Below are 24,576 nucleotides of genomic sequence, written 5' to 3'. Positions count from 1 at the left end.
CTGGCAGTCCGACGGACAAATTTGTGTTTGGCAGATGCTACTTGCCCCAATGCATTGTGCCAACTGTAAAGTTTGGTGGAGGAGGAATAATGGTCTGGGGCTGTTTTTCATGATTCGGGCTCGGCCCCTTAGTTCCAGTGAAGGGAAATCTTAACACTACAGCATACAATGACATTCTTAACGATTATGTGCTTCCAACTTTGTAGCACAGTTAGGGGAAGACCCTTTCCTGTTTCAGCAATCCCCCCCGTGCACGATGTGAGGTCCATACAGAAATGGTTTGTTGAGATCAGTGTGGAAGAACTTGACTGGCCTGCACAGAGCCCTGACTACAACCCCATTGAACACCTTTTGGAGGAATTGGAACGCCAACTGCGAGCCAGGCCTAATGGCCCCACATCAGTGCCCAACCTCCCTAATGCTCTTGTGGCTGAATGGAAGTAAGTCCCCACAGCAATGATCCAACATCTAGTGGAAAGCCTTCCCAGAAGATTGGAGGGTGTTATAGCAGCAAAGGGGGTACCAACTCTATATTAATGGCCATGATTTTGGAATGAGATATTTGGCAAGCAGGTGTCCACATACATTTGGTCATGTAGTGTATGACGAGTTACCCTACATTCTAACAATATACAGTGCCTTTAGGAAGTATTCACACCCAAAGACTTTTTCTACATTCTATTGTGTTACAGCCTGAATTTAAAATATTAAATTGAGATTGTCACCGACCTACCCACAATACCACATAAAGTAAAATTGGAATTGTCTTTGTAGAAATGTTTACAAACTAATTAAAAATGAAACATTTGAAAAGTCTTGAGTCAATGTGTAACTGGGCAAGCCTAATTAAGTTCAGGAGGAAACATGTCATAATAAGAAGTCGCATTGACTCAATCTGTGTGCAATAATATTGTTTAACAATTTTTAAATGACTACCTCACCTGTACCCCACACATACAATTAATTGCATGTAAGGTCCCTCAATCGAGCAGCGAATTTCAAATACAGATTCAACCACAAAGACCAGGGAGGTTTTCCAATGCCTAGCAAATAAGAAATAAAAAAAACAGACATTGAATATCCCTTTGAACATGGTGCAGTTATTAATTCGACTTTGGGTAGTGTATCAATACACTCATTCACTACAAATATATAGGCGTCTTCCCTAACTCAGTTGCCGGAGAGGAAGGAAACCGCTCAGGGATTTCACCATGAGGCTAACAGTGACCTTAAAATAGTTAGAGAGTTTAATGGCTGTGATAGGGGAAAACTGAGGATGGTAGTTACTCCACAACACTAACCTAAATGAAAGAGTGAAAAGAAGGAAGCATAAAAATATTCCAAAACATGAATCCCGTTTGAAAATGTGTCAAATAAAGTTAATTTATCACTGAGTACCACTCTTCATACAGTATTTTCATCATGTTAGGGGTATGCTAGTCATCGGCAAGGATTTGGGAGGTTTTTTTAGGATAAACTGGGAGAAAAATTCACCTTTCAGCAGGAAAATAACCTAAAACACATGGCCAAATATACACTGGAATTGCGTACCAAGACGTAATTGAATGTTCCTGAGTGTTACAGTTGCAATTTTGACTTAAATCGTTGTGAAAATCTATGGCAAGACATGAAAATGTCTAACACTGATCAACAACCAACTTGACAGAGCTTGACGAATTTTCAAAATAATAATATTGGACAATCCAGTTGTGCAAAGTTCTTAGAGACTTACCCAGAAAGACTCAGAGCTGTAATCACTGCTAAAGGTGATTCTAACATGTATTGACTCTGGTGTGTGAGTAGTTATGTAAATTAGATATTTTTGTTTACATTTTCAATAAAGTAGCAAAAATGTCTAAAACATGTTTTCACTTTGTCATTACAAGGTATTGTGTGTAGATGGGTGATTATTTTTAAATTATATTTGATCCATTCTGAATTCAGGCTGTAACACACCAAAATGTGGAATAAGTCAAAGGGTATGAATACTTTCTGAATGCACTGTATGCAGGGATATACTTGGTCGACTACTGTACTATGTGAACACCCTAGAATAAAGCATCTGGCCACTTTTGGACCATAGTTGGAGACTGCTGATGTATAAGATGATATTTTGAAGAATGGTTTACATTCCAAGGGTGTCTGTCCCTGTTCATAATGTTGTATGGGAGATGGGGATTGTATCTTCTTTGTATCTATCTGTTGATGACTTTGGTGTTAATTCAGAGAAACAGCATTCCAACTGATTTCCCCCTCCCCTCTCCCTTCTCCCTCTAGCACCAGCAGCTGTGTGGACGATTTGATGGATGAAGATGAGAAAGACAGGGCAAAAAGGTATTCCACCACTGTGTGTGTGTGTTTAATGGTGGTGTGTCTGTGTGTAATGGTTGTGTGTGGGTTGTGTGTCTGTTTGTAATGGTTGTGTGTGAGTGTGTGTGTCCTATGAGAGACAGACGGTTGAGTGTAAGGACGAGAGATGTGAGGCAGACGGAGAAGTTCCCTACTTCAGCTTGTATGTGTTAATGAAAGGTCCCCTTGGCATGGCCCTACTTTGGCATTCCATCTGTGAAAGTGTTTGCTTTCCTGATGTGAAGACTCTTCACACTTTCATCTCTATAAACCTCAACACCTTCAGCACAAAGACAAGTGTTTCTGTGCCTAGACAGTTTACAAAACATAGGAAACTGTTAAATATAGTCAACAAGGTCAAGCCATTTTTTTGCTTTTCAGTTATGATGCATACAAGCCTGACTGAAAGTAGACTTTTAAATCATTAGTCAGTGTATCAGTTTTCTGGTGGGTTCAGCTGGGGTCAGATTCATCGAAGGTTTGTGTGGGAAGAATGGTAGCAAAAACTACAAGCACAAAAAAATATGTTTGTTTGTTTTAATGGTAGATTTTGTACATGCTATGCTGTTGATATCAAAGTGTTTTCCATAAAAAAATAAGTCCATATGGGATGAATCTTCAGAAACGTTTGCTTGTGATATCAGAAGGGATATTGTTGGGTTTCACTAGACTGTCATCCTTCTCTTAGCATCCTGCAAGCTGTTTTATGGTGGCTGAGGAATGAGTGAATTGTGATGGTGGTTATTTATTTGCAGCTGTCACTTCTTAGCTTGAGTGTGTTTAATAAATAAGAAGCTGTATGTAGAATCGTTGAGCTCGCAACTTCCACCGCATCTATTGTGCATTAGCATCTGTCCTCAAATGCACTTCTTTATAAATCATTTATAAAGTGTATATGTTCCACATTTTAAATTACAATGAGTGTACAAAACATTAGGAATACTTGCTCTTTCCATGATGGACTGGCCAGGTGAATCCAGGTGAAAGCTATGATCCCTTATTGATGTCACCTGTTAAATCCACTTCAGTCAGTGTAGATTTGAATTTAATTTAAATTTAATTGAACCTTTATTTAACTAGGTAAGTCATAGATGAAGATGATGAGACAGGTTAAACAAGGATTTTTATGCTTTGAGACAATTGAGACATGGATTGTGTATGTGCCATTCAGAGGGTGAATGGGCAAGACAAAATATTTAAGTGCCTTTGAACGGGGTATGGTAGTAGGTGCCAGGCGCACCGGTTTGAGTGTGTCAAGAACTGCAACGCTGCTGGGTTTTTCACGCTCAACAGTTTCCCTTGTGTATCAAGAATTATCTACCACCAAAGGACATCCAGCCAACTTGACACAACTGTGGGAAGCATTGGAGTCAACATGGGCCAGCATCCCTGTGGAATGCTTTCGACACCTTGCCTGATGAATTTAGGCTGTTCTGAGGGCAAAAGGGTCTGCAACTCAATAGTAGGAAGGTGTTCCTAATGTTTTTTACGCTCAGTGTAAAGGATGAGAAAAGTAATCCTGTACATTTATCATGTTTTTTATTAAAGGGCATCTCGTAACAAATCGGAAAAGAAAAGAAGAGACCAATTCAATGTGCTCATCAAGGAGCTGTGCACCATGCTGCAGGGCCAAGGTCATCCGCGCAAGATGGACAAGTCCACCATACTGCAGAGAACGATCAACTTCCTGCACACACAGAAAGGTAGGAATGTGTAATGTAGTCGACTGCGTCATTCATCACATTGACGTTGGCCACCTGCTGACCTGTGTGTGTGGCGTCTAAAAAACAACCAAAAAACATCAACACTTGAACTTGTCTTTTCCTAAAAGCTCTGACTTTGCTGACAGCTACTTTATTGAGGAAAAATGTACTTACTGTGATATGTGGTTGTCCCACCTATCTTAAGATGAATGCACTAGCTGTAAGTCGCTCTGGATAAGAGCGTCTGTCTGCTAAGTGACTCAAATGTAAAATGCGTGTGCATGTGGCACTTGTGTCCTGCCCTACATAAAGAACATCACTGCTCCCAGAACGGGTGGGAAAAGAAGGAAGGAACTAGGAGGGTGGAGGGCATTAGCTGTCTAGTATAGTATTTGTTTGGACAGGAACATAGAGTAAAGAGAGGAGTTCTCCACTTCCCTACAAAGCTTGGCCCAGACAGACCTTCAACTCACATGGAACCCAAACCGGCTGTGCGCGTGTGCCATCGTGCATAAATTTATTTTGTCCCCCCACACCAAACGCAATCACGACACGCAGGTTAAAATATCAAAACAAACTGCACCAATTATATTAATTTGGGGACAGGTCGAAAAGCGTTAAACATTTATGGCAAATTAGCTAGCTAGCTTGCGCTTGCTAGCTAATTTGTCATATTTAGCTAGCTTGCTGTTGCTAGCTAATTTGTCCTGGGATATAAACATTGAGTTGTTATTTTACCTGAAATGCACAAGATCCTCTACTCCGCCAATTAATCCACACATAAAACGGTCAACCGAATAGTTTCTAGTCATCTTTCCTCCTTCCAGGCCTTTTCTTCTCTTGACTTTATATTGTGATTGGCAACTTTCATAAATTAGGTGCATTACCGCCACCGACCTTGTTTGTCTTTCAGTCACCCACGTGGGTATAACCAATGAGGAGATGACACATGGGTACCTGCTTCTGTAAACTAATGAGGAGATGGGAGAGGCAGGACTTGCAGCGCGATCTGCGTCACAAATAGAACTGATTTCTATTTTAGCCCTTGGCAACGCAGATGCTCATTGGCGCGCGCGTGGGTACAATAATTTAATAATATACATTTCTAAATGTATTTTGCAACGCTCGCTGACGTGACGCGAGCAGTGTAGTCAGGCTGTCAGTCTCCTGTCAGAATCAAGGTCACAGCTGTCAGTGTTTACGAGATGGCTTTTAGACAGAAACAGTCCCGATCTGGGATATTTCTTAACCGCTCTTCCACTTCTGTTATGCTTCTCCTATTTTATCTGAGAGATTGATCAGTTGGGTCTATTCAGAGGTATTCATCAGGATCCTTCCACTACTAGCCGATTTGGCAACGATGGTACCCTGGATGTTGGTGTGTTTAGTCGACTGGCCCATTGTTTGGTCGATAGGCTGTTGATCGACCATGATTTCTTTAGTTGAGCAGTAGCAAAAAATGATTTTTTGATCATGGTGTACAAGACACCGGAGTTAGGAGACGAGAAAACAGCCCTTGCCGTAATTGTCTAAGAAAAATGATGAGAGAGGAAACCCCAACTTAATTTGTTCTGTAATCAATAGCCTACAGTAACTGTTAAATGTGCCTGGCTTTATATATCATCCATACACAGTGCATTCGGAAAGTATTCAGACCCCTTGACTTTTTACACTTTTGTTACTCTACAGCCTTATTCTAAAATTCATGAAATAAAAAATGTTCCTCATCACTCTACACACAATTCAACATAAGGACAAAGCGAAAACATATATATTTTTTGTTTGTTACAGAAATACCTTATTTGCATAAGTATTCAAACCCTTTGCTATGAGACTCGAAATTGAGCTCAATGAAAACAGGATTCACCTGATCATCATTGATTGGATTCCACCTGTGGTAAACTCAATAATTGGACATGATTTTCAGTGGCAGGGACTGGGAGACAAGTCAGGATTGAGGGAAAGATTAACGGCCAAGTACAACGATCCTAAGCACACAGCCAAGACAACACAGGAGTGGCTTCAAAATAGCTGTGCAGCGACGCTCCCCATCCAACCTGACAGAGCTTGAGAGGATCTGCAGAGAAGAATGGGAGAAACTTCCCAAATACATGTGTGCCGTCAAGCTTGTAGCGTCATACCCAAGAAGACGCAAGGCTGTAATCACTGCCAAAGGTGCTTCAAAAAAGCACTGAGTAAAAGGTCTGAATACTTATGTAAATGTGATATTTCCCTTTATTATTTTTTATTACATTTGCAATAAATAAAAAAAACTTTTGCTTTGTCATTATGTGGTATTGTGTGTAGATTGTTGATGGGGGAAAACAATGATTTAATCTATTTTAGAATAAGGCTGTAACATAACAAAATGTGGAAAAAGTCAAAGGGTCTTGTAACGGCTCTCTTCTATCTCCTCCTCTGACGAAGAGGTAGAACAAGGATCGGACCAAAATGCAGCGTGATGATGATTCATCATATATTTAATGAAGGAAAAACCATACAGCAGAAACTGCAAAAATAATTAAATGTAATAATGAAAACCGAAACAGCCCTATCTGGTGCAAACACAAAGACAGGAACAATCACCCACGAAACACTCACAGAATATGGCTGCCTAAATATGGTTCCCAATCAGAGACAATGATAATCACCTGACTCTGATTGAGAACCGCCTCAGGCAGACATAGACTACGTAGGCACCCCACAAACCCCTAAGACAGAAACACACCACAATAACCCATGTCACACCCTGGCCTGACCAAACAAATAAAGAAAACACAAAATACTAAGACCAAGGCATGACAGGTCTGAATAATTTCCAAATGAACTGTATATCTACAGAAATAAGACCGATGCTGCTTCTGTTGCCTGTGAGTGTTTGTTTAATAACCTACTGATCACCAATCCTCAAGCAACCACAACATGTCAGATAAACAATTTCACAAATGTGGCAGTTTTTCATTTCTGCTATGCTGTAATAAAGGCTTTACACTTTTTTTGTTAGACCAGCCTCTCTGGTATTATTTCTCATTTATTTGCTGTTGTTTACACTCTTCCAAATTGTCAGAAAAATTATATTTATAATAATAATCCTCCTTTTTCCTTGATGCCCTTCTTGTTATTATTACTATTAGTATTATGATCATCACAGTCATGTGTGCATACATTCTACGTATAAGGTGGTCCCGGGAATCGAACCCACTTATTATCATAATAAGTCATGTTATTATCATTAGTAGGCTTCGTATAGCAGCCTTGTATACCATCATCGAGCTATAAGCCTAAGAGCTCATCCTGTTTAGTCTTAGTAGTTTAACTAACTTAGGCCTATATTTCAATACTTTTATAGGCTACTGTATCTATCAATCATTCATTTGTTCATGTCATCACCCAGCATAGGAGTCAATCATGATATGAAATGCAATCAAGCATTTTAGTTTTAAAATAAAATAACAAAGCGACATAACATAATTAGCGTAAACAATAAATAGGCCTAAACCTTTCCAATTTGAAAATTCACAAATGAATGCGACTGTTTTTAGTCTTTGCTGTAATAAAGGCTTTACAAAACAAAATTACAACAGACCCTCTGGCACGCTTATTTATTCAGTGATGTTTACATTGTTCCAAACAGTCAGAAAAATGATGTTGTCATCTAATAGATACTGTTTGGCAAACATAATATGCATGTGGCACTTGCTCCTTAGCTTCTTTTTCTTGATCTCCAGTATTTTCCACAACTAGTCAAATGTATTCCTCTCTTCAGACTTCCTCCTGAGCAACCAGTAAACATTCCCCCAATTCTAGTTTATTTGTCACGTCCTCTGCATCTGATTTGCTGTCACTTATTACTGTGTTCAGAGTTGTGTATTAACCAATTTATTGATGTGATTATGATATGTTATAGGCCAGGTCCTATTGGTTACGTGCATGTGATGCGTACATGTGTCACGTAAAGAGAGCAACGGTTGGGGGAATAGGGAATGTTTTTCCTAAACCAATGAGAGATTTTGGTAACATAACTTTTCAGTCAGAAATGGATGTAATTATGTTGCAGCTTCAGCAACACGAACAGTGTGATACAAACTGTTGATGTTCTGTGGTGGTCGCTGCAGCAGGGAGGAGAAAGAGACAATAGGTGCTCTGGATAAGAGCGTCTGCTAAATGACTTAAATGTAATGTAATGTGTTAGTCACACAGTCACTCACAGTTTTTTTAACACGGCTCAGCAAGTCTGAGCCAGGCCCGGCACATTCAAATCAATTGCGGTCAAACTCCCTCTAGTCACGAGTGTGTCTTAATTATTTCATCAACAGTTCACTTAAAGTATCAGACAAGCTCAGTGCATATAGTTGATTTGATGAAAACACATAGGATGTGTCAAAAAAACAACATATTTTTAAATATCAACAAATCGATTGGTTGAAAGAACAGATGACTCTTGGTCGACCAAGATTTATTTTTGTCGGGGACAGCAGTAGTGTAGTGCTAACAGATCTATCTAACCCCTATACTTGGCCTTATCCTCTGTTTCAGAAATCACAGCACAGACCGAGTCGTGTGAGATCCGGCAGGACTGGAAGCCTTCGTTCCTCAGTAATGAGGAGTTCACCCAGTTGATGCTGGAGGTAAAATCAGTTTAGCACCACGTTAATCTCCTCAGATATTAAATGAAGCCAAAGGACATCCTTCACTTGTACTGGAAGGAATACTGTATTTTGACATCCTGATGAACCGCTGTACGCCAGCACCATCATTACCCATGATGCACCTCTGAAACAAATGTAGCACAGAACAATTATAGTTGCTGGTATTAGAATAATCACTTTGTTTTCCTTCCACAGGCTTTAGACGGTTTCCTCATAGCACTAACTACAGATGGAAACATTATATATGTGTCCGACAGCGTGTCTTCACTCATTGCCCATTTACCGGTGAGTGAGAGTTCGGCTGATCTAGCTCGTAACAGCATTGTTCTTTGTAACTTAATATTCATGTACAGTGGGGAGAATAAGTATTTGATACACTGCCGATTTTGCACGTTTTCCTACTTACAAGCATGTAGAGGTCTTTAATTTTTATCATGGGTACACTTCAACTGTGAGAGACGGAATCTAAAACAAAAATCCAGAAAATCACATTGTATGATTTTTAAGGAATTAATTAGCATTTTATTGCATGACATAAGTATTTGATCACCTACCAACCAGTAAGAATTCTGGCTCTCACAGACCTGTTAGTTTTTCTTTAAGAAGCCCTCCTGTTCTCCACTCATTACCTGTATTAACTGCACCTGTTTAAACTCGTTACCTGTATTAAAGACACCTGTCCACACACTCAATCAAACAGACTCCAACCTCTCCACAATGGCCAAGACCAGAGAGCTGTGTAAGGACATCAGGGATAAAATTGTAGACCTGCACAAGGCTGGGATGGGCTACAGGACAATAGGCAAGCAGTTTGGTGAGAAGGCAACAACTGTTGGCGCAATTATTAGAAAATGGAAGAAGTTCAAGATGACGGTCAATCACCCTCGGTCTGGGTATCCATGCAAGATCTCACCTCGTGGGGCATCAATGATCATGAGGAAAGTGAGGGATCAGCCCAGAACTACACAGCAGGACCTGGTCAATGACCTGAAGAGAGATGGACCACAGTCTCAAAGAAAACCATTAGTAACACACTACGCCGTCATGGATTAAAATCCTGCAGAGCACGCAAGGTCCCCCTACTCAAGCCAGCACATGCCCGTCTGAAGTTTGCCAATGACCATCTGGATGACCCAGAGGAGGAATGGGAGAAGGTCATGTGGTCTGATGAGACAAAAATAGCTTTTTGGTCTAAAGTCCACTCGCCATGTTTGGAGGAAAAAGAAGGATGAGTACAACCCCAGAACACCATACCAACCGTGAAGCATGGAGGTGGAAACATCATTCTTTGGGGATGCTTTTCTGCAAAGGGGACAGGACGACTGCACCGTATTGAGGGGAGGATGGATGGGGCCATGTATCGCGAGATCTTGGCCAACAACCTCCTTCCCTCAGTAAGAGCATTGAAGATGGGTCGTGGCTGGGTCTTCCAGCATGAAAACAACCCGAAACACACAGCCAGGGCAACTAAGGAGTGGCTCCGTAAGAAGCATCTCAAGGTCCTGGAGTGGCCTAGCCAGTCTCCAGACCTGAACCCAATAGAAAATCTTTGGAGGGAGCTGAAAGTCCGTATTGCCCAGCGACAGCCCCGAAACCTGAAGGATTTGGAGAAGGTCTGTATGGAGGAGTGGGACAAAATCCCTGCTGCAGTGTGTGCAAACCTGGTCAAGAACTACAGGAAACGTATGATCTCTGTAATTGCAAACAAAGTTTTCTGTACCAAATATTAAGTTCTGCTTTTCTGATGTATCAAATACTTATGTCATGCAAAAAAATGCAAATTAATTACTTAAAAATCATACAATGTGATTTTCTCTCACAGTTGAAGTGTACCTATGATAAAAATTACAGACCTCTACGTGCTTTGTAAATTGGAAAACCTGCAAAATCGGCAGTGTATCAAATACTTGTTTTCCACACTGTATATTAAAATAGCTGCACAGTAAACAAGGATATAGATTAAATCTTGCAACCACCATGTTTCTGATTGTATCATGCGTTAAACGTTAAGCTTCCAAGGCCTCCCGGGTAGCGCAATGGTCCAAGGCACTGCATCGCAGTACTAGAGGCGTTACTACAGATCTGGGTTCGATCCCGAGCTGTGTCGTAGCCGGCCGTGACCGTGAGACCCATGAGACGGCGCACAATTGGCCCAGCGTCATCCGGGTTAGGGGAGGGTTTGGCCGGCTGGGATGTCCTTGTCCCATTGCTCTCTAGCGACTCCTTGTTGTGGCCGGGCGCATGAACGCTGACTTCGTCGCCAGCTGTACGGTGTTTCCTCCGACACATTGGTGCGGCTGGCATCCGGGTTAAGTGAACAGTGTGTCAAGATGCAAAGCGGCTTGGCGGGCTGGTGTTTCGGAGGACACACGGCTCTCGACCTTCGACTCTCCTGAGGCCATGCTGGAGTTGGCAAGACTGGGACAAGACTGTAACTACCAATTAGGGAGAAAAAAGGGGTAAAAAAAAGTACCAACAAAAAATGACTTTAGCTTCCAATTATGATCTAAATATACTAATTGAAATCAGTGTATACATAATTGCAATTGGGACACTAACTATGGTATGTAATACCGTACCTTATAATTTGACTGTGATATAACATGTGCATGGACAATGATGGGCCATAGACACTGACGTTCCCACCTTTTATCCTTTTGTATCAGTCAGATATGGTGGACCAAAATATCTTGAACTTTCTCCCTGAGCGTGAGCATGGGGAGGTCTATAAGCTGCTATCATCCCACATGCTGATGACTGACCCCATCTCTGCTGACTTCCTAGACAGTGAGTATTTAGTCCTCCTCTTCACTCCCTCAGTACTGAACCCATATTTCCTCTTCACTCCCTCAGTACTGAACCCATCTTTCCTTCTTAGTACTGAACCCATCTTTCCTTCTTAGTACTGAACCCATCTTTCCTCTTTTTTTACCTCAGTATTAATTCCATCTTTCTTTCTCAGTACTGAACCCATATTTCCTCTTCACTCCCTCAGTACTGAAACCATCTTTCCTCTTCACTCCCTCATTATTGAACGCATCTTTCCTTCTTAGTACTGAACCCATCTTTCCTCTTTTCTCCTTCAGTCCAAACCCATCTTTCTTTCTCAGTACTGAACCCATATTTCTTCTTCACTCCCTCAGTACTGAACCAATATTTCCTCTACACTCCCTGAGTACTGAACCCATCTTTCCTTATTAGTACTGAACCCATCTTTCCTCTTCACTTCTTCAGGTCTGAACCCATTTTTCCTTCTCAGTCAATCAGTACTGGGTCGATCTCCAGCTCTGGCATCACCAGGGATGCTTAGCTTAGGAGATGTCTGGATAGAGATGTCTGTGTATTTCACAATAGTGTTGTTTGATGAGACGTTTGAAATGTTCTTAACTATCTCCGAGTGTCTTGGACTCTTTTATAAAAAATAAAAATAAATGCACCTTTATTTAACCAGGTAGGCAAGTTGAGAACAAGTTCTCATTTACAATTGCAAACTGGCCAAGATAAAGCAAAGCAGTTCGACACATACAACAACACAGAGTTACACATGGAGTAAAACAAACATACAGTCAATAATACAGTAGAAACAAGTCTATATACGATGTGAGCAAATGAGGTGAGATAAGGGAGGTAAAGGCAAAAAAAAGGCCATGGTGGCAAAGTAAATACAATATAGCAAGTAAAACACTGGAATGGTAGATTTGCAGTGGAAGAATGTGCAAAGTAGAAATAAAAATAATGGGGTGCAAAGGAGCAAATAAATAAATAAAATAAAATAAATACAGTAGGGAAAGAGGTAGTTGTTTGGGCCAAATTATAGGTGGGCATCACTCTTGGTGATGACACCAAGAATCCCAAGTCATCTGTGCTGTATAATCAGAGAGTCCATCACCATATTAATGATATTTTACATAAATATTATGGGTGGCATTTAACCAACATTTACACTTTAATTATATTGTTGCTCATCCACAGGTCTAAACTAGGGTCACTGAATGAAAGTTAGTAATGCTTTGTTTTTCTTATTGGCATTATGTTGCAGAACAATTATTCAAGCATTTGTACCAGCCTCCTATTTTGTCCTGTAGCCGTGCTTTGTTTTGCTTAATTTAATGCACTACAGCAATGAACAGGGCTGTGGTGACCTTTTATTTCTTTTGATGTTGGCTATTTCCCTTTTATGAGCGATATCCCCATGAATTATACATGAAATCATGCAGTGGCCCAACAGTCACACGCCACAGCCTTCAAAACAAACAGCGATTTTATGCCAGTTTTGGGAAAAATTCTGTTTGACAAAGTGTTAAATCTCTCCTGTAGGCATTCATCCAGTTCTATTGTATTTACATGACTAATTCCTCTGTGTGTTAGGAATTCACACTCTACTGTACTGAACCTCACTCACACCTCTGCTCTGCAGTCCTGATACTGAATTGACCGTGAATATAGGGCAAGTTGCCATGTTTGGTGCTGCCAGTTTATTGGATTGCTGGACACTGGTCCTATGATTAGTCCTTTAGCTAATAATAGTAGTTAGCCTAGCAGTGTGGTTAGGAGTTTTAATCACTGTAGCTTCAGTAATACTGTATCTAGGGCTCGAGACACTGATCTTAATCCCATGCTACAATAGTTCTCTTCTGAGAAAGAGACTGATTTGGAATCATCTAGGTCTATGTTTAGAACTATAGGAATACAAAGCATAGAAAACTATTGTAGACGCTACTGTGTCTGGAATAATCATAATTTTCTCCTAGCCTCATTAACAGTCAATTCCTGCATTTATCTTTCATCTCCTTTCTTCTGTTAAAAAAATACTGCTTCTCCTGCTTAACACACAAATTGTTTTGGAAGTCAGCTATCTTCTTGGTTAATGTGCTACTATCATTCTGTTGAAGAATAGCGATGGGAATATTTGTTGCGCTGAGTTGAGTGTTCATCACTAATACATACATTATGTGCACTGCACTCCCACCTGAGGACAAAGGAGCTCTCAGGTACTTATGAACGTCTAGCTACTCTTGGATAAGTGAACTCAGATACTTGACTCAGAGCTTATGGTACCACAGAGGAAGCATTTTACTTAATTTAATCCCGTTAGATACGTATATGTAATAATGGAGTTCTTGGTTTAATAAGGAACCTTTTTTCCTTTGCACTTTAAATCCCAAATGTGTGTGTCATTCTATACAGATGTTTGCAAATGTATTAAAAATACAAATCTGAATTCTATCATTTACATAAGTATTCAGACCCTTAACTCAGTACTTTGTTGAACCACCTTTTGCAGCAATTACAGCCTCAAGTCTTCTTGGCTCAGCTTGGCACACCTGTATTTGGGGAGTTTCTCCCATTCTTCTCTGCAGATCCTCTCGAGTTCTGTCAGGTTGGATGGGGAGCGTCGCTGCCCAGCTATTTTCAGGTCTCTCCGGAGATGTTAGATCGGGTTCAAGTCCGGGCTCTGGCTGGAACACTCAAGGACATTCAGAGAATTGTCCCAAAGCCACTCCTTCGTTGTCTTGGCGGTGTGCTTAGGGTTGCTGTCCTGTTGGAAGGTGAACCTTTGCCCCAGTGTGAGGTCCTGAGCACTCTGGAGCAGGTTTTCATCAAGGATCTCTGTACTTTGCTCCATTAAACTTTCCCTTGATCCTGACTAGTATCTCAGTCCATGCCTCTGAATAACCTCCCCACAGCATGATGCTGCCACCATGCTTCACCATAGGGATGGTGCCAGGTTTACACCAGACGTGACGCTTGGCATTCAGGCCAAAGAGTTAAATCTTGGCACCATCCCAACAGGGAAGCATGGTGGTGGCAGCATCATGCTGTGGGGATGTTTTTCAGTGCCTTTTTCAGTGCCTTTTGGCAAACTCCAAGCAGGCTGTTATGTGCCTTTTACTGAGGACTGGCTCCCGTATGGACACTCTACCATAAAGGCCTGATTGGTGGAGTGCCTCAGAGATGGTTATCCTTCTGGAAGTTTCTCCCATCTCCACAGTGGAACTCTGTAGCTCTGTCAGGGTAATTATCGGGTTCTTGGTCACTTCCCTGACCAAGGCCCTTCTCCCTTGATTGCTTAGTTTTCCTGGGCGGCCAGCTCTAGGAAGAGTCTTGATAGTTCCAAACTTCTTCCATTTAAGAATGATGGAGGCCACCGTGTTCACGGGGACCTTCAATGCTGCAGAAATTTGTTGGTACCCTTCCCCAGATCTGTGCCTCGACACAATTCTGTCTCAGAGCTCTACGGACAATTCCTTCGACCTCATGCCTTTGTCTTTGCTCTGACGAGCGCTGTCAACTGTGGGACCTTATATAGACAGGTGTGTGCCTTTCCAAATCATGTCCAGTCAATTGAATTTACCACAGGTGGACTCCAATCAAGTTGTAGAAACACCTCAAGGATGATCAATGGAAACAGGATGCACCAGAGCTCAAGTTCGAGTCACATTACAAAGGGTCTGAATACTTACAGTTCCAGTCAAAAGTTTGGACACACCTACTCATTCAAGGGTTTTTCTTTATTTTTTGTGTTTTCTAAATTGTAGAATAATAGTGAAGACATATTAATTAGCACATATGGAATCATGTAGTAACCAAAAGTGTTAATAATATATTTTATATTCTATATTATTTTAAAATTATTCATATTCTTCAAAGTAGCCACCCTTTGCCTTGATGATAGCTTTGCACACTCGTGGCATTCTCTCAACCAGGTTAATGAGGAATGCTTTTCCAACAGTCTTGAGGGAGTTCCCACATATGCTGAGCACTTGTTGGCTGCTTTTCCTTCACTCTGCTGTCCAACACATCCCAAACTATCTCAATTGGGTTGAGGTTGGGTGATTTTGGAGGCCAGGTCATCTGATGCAGCACTCCATCACTCTCCTTCTTGGTCAAATAGCCCTTACACAGGCTGGAGGTGTTTTGATTTGTTGTCCTGTTGAGAAACACGTGAAAGTCCCATTAAGTGCAAACCAGATGGGATGGTGTATCGCTGCAGAATGTTGTGGTAGCCATGCTGGTTAAGTGTGACTTGAATTGTAAATAAATCACTGACAGTGTCACCAGCAAAGCACCCCAAACTATCACACCTTCTCCTCCATGCTTCACAGTGGCAACCACACATGCGGAGATCATCCGTTCATCTACTCTGCGTCTGTCTCACAAAGACACAGCGTTTGGAATCTAAAATCTCAAATTTGGACTCATCAGAGGACAGATTTACATCAGTCTAATGTCCATTGCTCGTGTTTCTTGGCCCGAGCAAGTCTCTTCTTGCAAATCGATCATGAAGGCCTGATTCACGCAGTCTCCTCTGAACAGTTGATATTGAGATGTGTCTGTTACCTGAACTCTGTGAAACATTTATTTGGGCTGCAATCTAAGGCTGGTAATTCTAATGAACTTATCCTCTGCAGCAGAGGTAACTCTGCGTCGTCCTTTCCTGTGGCAGTCCTCATGAGAGCCAGTTTCATCATAGATGGTACTTGATGGTTCTTGCGACTGCACTTGAAGAAACGTTCAAAGTTCTTGAAATGTTCCGTATTGACTGACCTTCATGTGTTAAGGTAATGATGGACTGTCGTTTTTCTTTGCTTATTTGAGCTGTTCTTGACATAATATGGACTTAACTCTATTTGGTGAAGTACCATCTCTGTATACCACCCCTACCTTGTCTCAACACAACTAATTGGCTCAAACACATTAAGAAAGAAAGAAATTCCACAAATTAACTTTTAACAAGGCACACCTGTTCATTTTCATCCATTCCAGGTGACTACCTCATGAAGCTGGTTGAGAGAATGCTAAGTGTGTGCAAAGCTGTCATCAAGGCAAAGGGTGGCTACTTTGAAGAATCTCAAATATAAAATGTTTTGATTTAACACTTTTTTGGTTACTACATGATTCCATATGTGATATTTCATAGTTTTGATGTCTTCACTATTATTCTACAATGTAGAAAATAGTAAAATATTAAGAAAAACAATAAATGAGTAGGTGTGTACAAACTTTTGACTCGTACTGTATGTAAATAATATATTTCCTTTAAAAAAAATTGTAATACATTTCCTAAATTTAAAAAAACAGCTTTCATTTTGATATTATGGATTATTGTGGGTAAATTGATGACAACAATTTCTTAATAAATCCATTTTAGATTAATGCTGTAACGTAACAAAATGTGGAAAAGGGGAAGGGGTCTGAATACTTTCCGAATGCACTGTATATCTCAGTTTGAATGGCACAGTGCCACTGGTATTCCCAGCCTCCTGACAATGCCACAATGCTCTATTTTTAGCGTAATGAAGAGCCACACATTGGCTTTGGAGGATTAGTAGAACATTAACACAGTGAGTCCCCTCAGTGTGTACAGTATGTCTGAGCTAGTGCTCAGACATAAGTCCACGGAGGCATTCTCTTCCGCAAAGGTAACCCGTTTAAACGGAGCCATGGATTCTGTAGAAAATGGGATGACTCTATTCAGACATTCTGTGTGACTGTGACATTGCGTCTGATTGAGGAGTATTTAGAACATCATCAGTGCACAGTTTTAGTGTGTCGATGGCTCAGTGACATACTCCCCCTCTTCCTCTCCCACCACTGGTCCCATTCCCCTGCCAAATGAAGCCTCGTCTGTAGGAACAACACTGCTGAGCCATCCCATGACAACTGAGACAAACTATGCTGGGTTCAATGCCATTTACTGGGAGCTGTGTGCTGATTTCCAGCCATGAGAGAAAAGCCAAAACGTCTGAGCTGTCAGTGGTTGTTAGGAGCAGAAGTTGTAATGGCAAAATAATTATTGTCATCATTCTTTTCTCTGAGATTTACTCTGTCAGAGTTTTATCCAAGGCTCTTACATAAAATGTAAACCTATTTGAAACGAGTTTATCATGTTGCACCATGAAGACTTCAAGATGATTTATATGAAAAAGAAGTGCCAATAGAGTATGTGTAAATACACACTGAAAATGGGTTATTCGCTTTGTTAGTAAATTATTTTTCTTACTTTATTTTTCTTCATGATGATGGAAAAAGCATTGTGTTTTGTTGAGGACACTGCAGCAAACTTCCATTGTTATTTTTTTTACAGGTAAGACACACATTGAGTTCTGCTGTCATTTAGCCAGAGGAAACATCGACCCAAAGGAACCCCCTACATATGAGTACGTGAAATTTGTAGGAGATTTCAAGTTTCATAACAATGGTGAGTGTTCTGTTATTCTACCCTGAGCTCGCTTGACATTTTAAAGTTGTGCAATACTTTGCAATGTTTTAGTTCCCAAATCTTTGTTTCCTTGACATACTCGCATAACAACAGAAATGACTTTCCCTTTCAACTGCCAGAACTATTGTTCTATGATCATGTGTATTTTATGTGCTATTACATCTACAACTACTGACCGAGCTTCAACCTGATGAATGGACAGTAAACCATCTAGTTATATTAATAAGGCCAAATTCTGCATTCTATTGAATATTAGAATGGAGATGTTATGTCATAAAAACTTACTTGAAACATAAAACAGACAGAAAATCAAACAGGTTATAAAACCGTTTCAGAACTGCATATCTCATTGTTGATCACTATTGAAATACCTGGCTAAATGACTGGAAAATTAGACGTATGAGGAAATGTTTCCCTCTCGTCTGAAATTATGCTTCGGATTTTTGGATAATTCCATACTTTTTAAAGTTTTGGACTTCCAGACGTTTGAATGGCCTAATGACGTAGTAAGGTCATCAGAGTGTGGTGAGATGGAAAGGCAGAGTGTGGTGAGATGGAAAGGCAGAGTGTGGTGAGATGGAAAGGCAGAGTGTGGTGAGATGGAAAGGCAGAGTGTGGTGAGATGGAAAGGCAGAGTGTGGTGAGATGGAAAGGCAGAGTGTGGTGAGATGGAAAGGCAGAGTGTGGTGAGATGGAAAGGCAGAGTGTGATGAGATGGAGATGGAATGGAAAGGCAGAGTGTGGTGAGATGGAAAGGCAGAGTGGAATGGAAAGGCAGAGTGTGGTGAGATGGAAAGGCAGAGTGTGGTGAGATGGAAAGGCAGAGTGTGGTGAGATGGAAAGGCAGAGTGTGGTGAGATGGAAAGGCAGAGTGTGGTGAGATGGAAAGGCAGAGTGTGGTGAGATGGAAAGGCAGAGTGTGGTGAGATGGAAAGGCAGAGTGGAAAGGCAAATGGAAAGGCAGAGTGTGGTGAGATGGAAAGGCAGAGTGTGGTGAGATGGAAAGGCAGAGTGTGGTGAGATGGAAAGGCAGAGTGTGGTGAGATGGAAAGGCAGAGTGTGGTGAGATGGAAAGGCAGAGTGTGGTGAGATGGAAAGGCAGAGTGTGGTGAGATTGAACGGTTATGTAAAGTTATTTGGCACTCGTAGAATAACTCCAGTCACTGCTAATCAAAGATGTATTGCCTGATTTGCCATTACCCCCAACCCTCAGCTGGGGATCACTACCACAGTCTTCAGGGGCCACAGTCCTGCTGATTTTCCTTTCTCAAATGAGTGTGTGATTAAAGGGCAAAATCCCAAGCACACACTCCTCTTGTAACAGATATACATGTTTGGGGTTCATGATAATCACTCCTCGTGTCTATACTATACTGTTGTAATACACCAAATGAATTGTTGCTTTGTATTTATATTTGCTATGCCTACATTCATCCTCTGGGGAGGTATTGAGTGACTGTTTCTGTTGTTTGACTCAGTGCCTACTTCCTCTTGTAACGGGTTTGAGTTGACATTACCAAGAACCCTGCAGTCATCACTGGAAGAGCAGGTCTGCCTTGTTGCCACTGTACGATTAGTCACTCCGCAGTTTTTAAAGGTAAGATCGTGTTTCTTTTGCTAAATCTTTGCTGATTCCATTTTAGAACATACAGATGTTTTATATTACCTGGTAAAGAGGAAGAAGAAAATAATACATTTTGAAAAGCCATTAATTTTTGTATGTTTTTTATTTCACCTTTATTTAACCAGGTAAGCTAGTTGAGAACAAGTTCTCATTTACAACTGTGACCTGGCCAAGATAAAGCAAAGAAGTGCGACACAAACAACAACACAGAGTTACACATGGAATAAACAAGTGTACAGTCAATAACACAATAGAGAGAAAAAAGAAAGTCTATATACAGTGTGTGCAAATGGCGTGAGGAGGTAAGGCAATAAATAGGCCATAGTAGCGAAGTAATAACAATTTAGCAAATTAACACTGGAGTGATAGATGAGCAGATGGTGATGTGCAAGTAGAAATACTGGTGTGCAAAAGAGCAGAAAAGTAAATAAAAACAATATAGGGATGAGGTAGGTAGATTGGGTGGGCTATTTACAGATGGGCTATGTACAACTGCAGTGATCGGTTAGCTGCTCATATAGCTGATGTTTAAAGTTAGTGAGGGAAATATAAGTCTCCAGCTCTGCGATTTTTTCCAGTCATTGGCAGCAGAGAACTGGAAGGAAAGGCGGCCAAAGTAGTTGTTGGCTTTGGGGATGACCAGTGAGATATACCTGCTGGAGTGCGTACTACGGGTGGGTGTTGTTATCGTGACCAATGAGCTGAGATAAGGCGGAGCTTTACCTAGCATAGACGTATAGATGACATGGAACCAGTGGGTCTGGCGACGAATATGTAGCGAGGGCCAGCCGACTAGAGAATACAGGTCGCAGTGGTGGGTGGTATAAGGGGCTTTGGTGACAAAATGGATGGCACTGTGATAGACTGCATTTAGTTTGCTGACTAGAGTATTGGAAGCTATTTTGTAAATGACATCGCCGAAGTCAAAGATCGGTAGGATAGTCAGTTTTACGAGGGTATGTTTGGCGGCGTGAGTGAGTGAAGGAGACTTTGTTACGAAATAGGAAGCCGATTCTAGATTTAATTTTGGATTTGATATGTTTAATATGAGTCTGGAAGGAGAGTTTACTGTCTAGCCAGACACCTAGGTATTTGTGGTTGTCCACATATTCTAATTCAGAACCGTCCAGAGTAGTGATGCTAGCTGGGCGGGCGGGTGTGGGCAGAAAACAGTTGAAAAGCATGCATTTGGTTTTACTAGCGTTTAAGAGCAATTGGAGGCCACGGAAGGAGTGTTGTGTGGCATTGAAGCTCGCTTGGAGGTTAGTTAACAGTGTCCAAAGAATGGCCAGATGTACACAGAATGGTGTCGTCTGCGTAGAGGTGGATCAGGGAATCACCCGCAGCAAGAGCGACATCATTGATATATACAGAGAAAAGAGTCGGCCCGAGAATTGAACCCTGTGGTATCCCTATAGAGACTGCCAGAGGTCCGGACAACAGGCACTCTGATTTGACACACTGAACTCTGTCTGAGAAGTAGTTGGTGAACCAGGTGAGGCAGTTATTTGAGAAACCAAGGCCGAGTCTGCCGATAAGAATGAGGTGATTGACAGAGTCGAAAGCCTTGGCCAGGTCGATGAAGATGGCTGCACAGTACTGTCTTTTATCGATGGCGGTTATGATTACGTTTAGTACCTTGAGCATGGCTGAGGTGTACCCATGACCAGCTCGAAAACCGGATTGCATAGCGAAGAAGGTACGGTGGGATTTCAAATGAATCCGGCGTTGTAGTGGAGAAAACAGTCCGATACTGGCAGGCTAGCAAGTATTATCCAGGCAAAAAAAAAACAGCGGCTGTCTGTGCAGAAGGTAAAGGCAACTAGCAGTGGCTAACAATGACTAAATAGCTAGTAGCTAATCAGCTGGTTAGCTTCTGATGGAGGTTCTGGCTATAAGGTCTAAAAAATAGCGGATCCGTGTCACATTGGGTGAGGCGGGTTACCGGAAGGTATATTTAATTAAAAAATGGAAAAGATATTTAAAATATATTGAAATATATATCCAAAAAAGACGAAAAATACAAAAAGTAAACGAGAGGACGACAAACCACGTCTGCACTGCTACGCCATCTTGGAATGACAATACGTAAGGCCTGTCTTAGAGTTTTTTGCATTGTGATTCATCATATTATTATTTTGTCACTTCTGGTTGGGTTGCATGTTTCACTTGCAATCTCAAAATAATATATATATATTTTTTTACCAGACCTTGGAATAATTGTACTTTTTTGGTTAAAAAAATTTGTTGTTCACATAGTTGCTCTTTTGATGATCCATCACGTGACATACATTCGACCCCTCCCCCCTTTTTGCCCTCAGAACAGACTCAATTCTTTGGGGCATGGACTCTACAAGGTGTCGAAAGCATTTTACAGGCATGCTGGCCCATGTTGACCCCAATGCTTCCCATAGTTGCACTTTGGGTGGTAGACCAGTCTTGATACACACGGGAAACTGTTAAGTGTGAAAAACCCAGCAGCGTTGCACTTCTTGACACAAACCGGTGCTCCTGGCACCTACTACCATACACCATTCAAAGGCACTTAATTATTTTGTCTTGCCCATTCACCCTCTGAAAGGCACACACACAATCCATGTCTCAATTGTCTCAATGCCTATTCCCTTCATCTACACTGATTTGAAGTGGATTTAACAAGTGAAAACAATTAAGGGATCATAGCTTTCACCTCAATTTACCTGGTCAGTCTATGTCATGAAAAGAGAAGGTGTTCTTAATAAAATAAAATTACATCTATTTACGATGACATTTTTATAAAAAAATGTATGTGAAAGTTCTATCTGCGCAGCAACTTTGAACTTGATTTTATAAGGTTCTATCTCAATCCAATCACACATTACTGAGTTTCCAATCAAACATATTTGCGTGTAAGGGGATGCATTGAGTCATGAAAGAGGAAGACATCACAAAACAGTTCTGAGATCTGGGACTTGAATAATACTCCATACCTCAGAACTATATACATTTCGTAGATTAGTGCTGAGCGATTAATGCTTTTTGAGGTCAGTTCGATTATTAAAAAAGGTTTTCGGTTTTGATAATTGTTTTAGACATGAAATTAACTATGCTTTACGTGGGTTGAATGCTGTAACAACACTGAGTAAAACAATTCATATAAGTCCCATGATGGTAATGACAGCCCATTACGGCTTATCAGAGGTGTGACCAAGTCACTATTATTCGAGTCACAAGCAAGTCTCAAGTCACAAGGTCTGAGTCTCAAGTCGAGTCCCAAGTAGAACGGGTCAAGACTCGAGTTAAGTCTTAAGAGCAAGTCAAGTCGAGTCACAAGTTTTCAAGTAAAGTCTCAAGTCAAGTAACAAAAAACTCTATGCATGCAACGACTTGTTCAACTACAAATCTCTGTCTATTTATTGAGGCCACCAGACAGCACTTTTCATTATTTTGATTAGCATTTGTAAGTGTAAAATAGGGACATGTAGCAGTCGTGAGGGCATGACATCAGCAGAAAACAAGGCAGGTTGACGTGCTCAGAGTGTACATTTATTTACAGGTCTTGGTAATCCAATGGTGAAAGCGCCAGATCATACAAAATATACATGTAGATTTACCAAATATACACAGACATTAGCCCAAAAGACATAGCCTCTGTATCAGGCTTAACCTGTCCTATCTGAACTGACACAGATAGAGGGCAAGACTATACAGCCTCTTTTTGAGAAAGTAAATCTGTCTAACAGGAGCTCAAACAGGTAGGCCTACATAATAAGCACTTGGCCCCCAGGAACATACAATTATCCAATTGGCAATTAAAACCAATAAAACTGATTCTACAATTTAAAGGAAAATTCCACATCCATTGTTACATTTGTATTAATCCGACTTAATGATTATTAATGATATTTCAACACTGTGCATACATGGAACAGTTATTTTATCTTGTTCAACGTTCTGACTCCAGAGCGTGGAGCGCAGGCCACGTAGCCTATTTCTATGCACACTGAGGCGCTTGGGCAGATATTACGCACAACCAGAATGACCAGAATGACAGACACACAGAACCCTGACATAACTCAAGCAATATGAACAAAGGAAACCATACATTTAATTAAATAAACAGTACTTCTACCTCATGAGTCTTGCGAATGCTCGTAGCACACGCTCCAGCAGGTATATCTCACTGGTCACCCCCAAAGCCAATTCCTACTTTGGTCGCCTTTCCTTCCAGTTCTCTGCTGCCACTGACTGGAATGAACTGCAAAAATCACTGAAGCTGGAGATTCCCATCTCCCTCACTAGCTTTAAGAACCAGCTGTCAGAGCAGCTCACAGATCACTGCACCTGTTCATAGCCCATCTGTATACAGCCCATCTATCTATCTCAGTCCCATACTGTATTTATTTATTTAGCTCCTTTTGCACCACAGTATCTCTACTTGCACATCCATCTTTTGCACTTCTAACATTCCAGTGTTTAATTGCCATATTGTAATTACTTCGCCACCATGGCCTATTTATTGCCTTAACTCCCTTATTTGACCTTATTTGCACTCACTATATAGACTTTGTTTTCTTTATTTCTACTGTATTATTGACTGTATGTTTTGTTTATTCCATGTGTAACTCTGTGTTGTTGAATGTGTCGAACTGCTATGCTTTATCTTGGCCAGGTCGCAGTTGCAAATGAGAACTTGTTCTCAACTAGCTTACCTGGTTAAATATAGGTGAAATAAAAATACAAATAAAATAAAATAATTAATGTTTGTCTACATGCAAATGTATCGTAGGCCTGTCAAACATATAACAGAAATATCTACGTGTTGCAAAAAACGGTATGGGGATGGAATGATGAAACGCTAGCAATTATTTGAATATAGATATACCACATAGGGCCTATGAATTTAAACATATGAAAGCAAGAGAAAATAATCACTTTTCACTGGCTGGAGTTTGGAGAGTGCAAGTGAACAGCAGTGCCTATGGTAATAATTCATTTTAAACCAATTCCAAATGCAAGTTTCATAAGCAAATGATCCATTTCAAGCAA

General features: G+C 40.9%; 1 protein-coding gene across 4 annotated transcripts in view; it reads left to right on the top strand.

Moving 5' to 3' along the window:
* The window catches only part of npas2 (neuronal PAS domain protein 2), a 50,636-nt gene that overhangs the window by 10,774 nt on the left and 15,286 nt on the right, over window positions 1-24,576 (top strand). For all 4 annotated transcript variants that reach the window (XM_046307243.1, XM_046307242.1, XM_046307245.1 and 1 more), the window contains exons 3-9: window positions 2,278-2,334; window positions 3,898-4,052; window positions 8,589-8,680; window positions 8,897-8,986; window positions 11,368-11,488; window positions 17,790-17,903; window positions 19,403-19,521. In XM_046307243.1, coding sequence (XP_046163199.1) covers window positions 2,278-2,334; window positions 3,898-4,052; window positions 8,589-8,680; window positions 8,897-8,986; window positions 11,368-11,488; window positions 17,790-17,903; window positions 19,403-19,521 — 748 coding nt within the window. The remainder of the gene's footprint in view (window positions 1-2,277; window positions 2,335-3,897; window positions 4,053-8,588; window positions 8,681-8,896; window positions 8,987-11,367; window positions 11,489-17,789; window positions 17,904-19,402; window positions 19,522-24,576) is intronic.

Source organism: Oncorhynchus gorbuscha, linkage group LG16 (genome assembly GCF_021184085.1).
Source record: "Oncorhynchus gorbuscha isolate QuinsamMale2020 ecotype Even-year linkage group LG16, OgorEven_v1.0, whole genome shotgun sequence".
Taxonomy (NCBI): Eukaryota; Metazoa; Chordata; class Actinopteri; order Salmoniformes; family Salmonidae; genus Oncorhynchus; species Oncorhynchus gorbuscha.
Note: the sequence above shows the minus strand (reverse complement) of the source record. Positions and strands in the feature narration are given on the sequence as shown.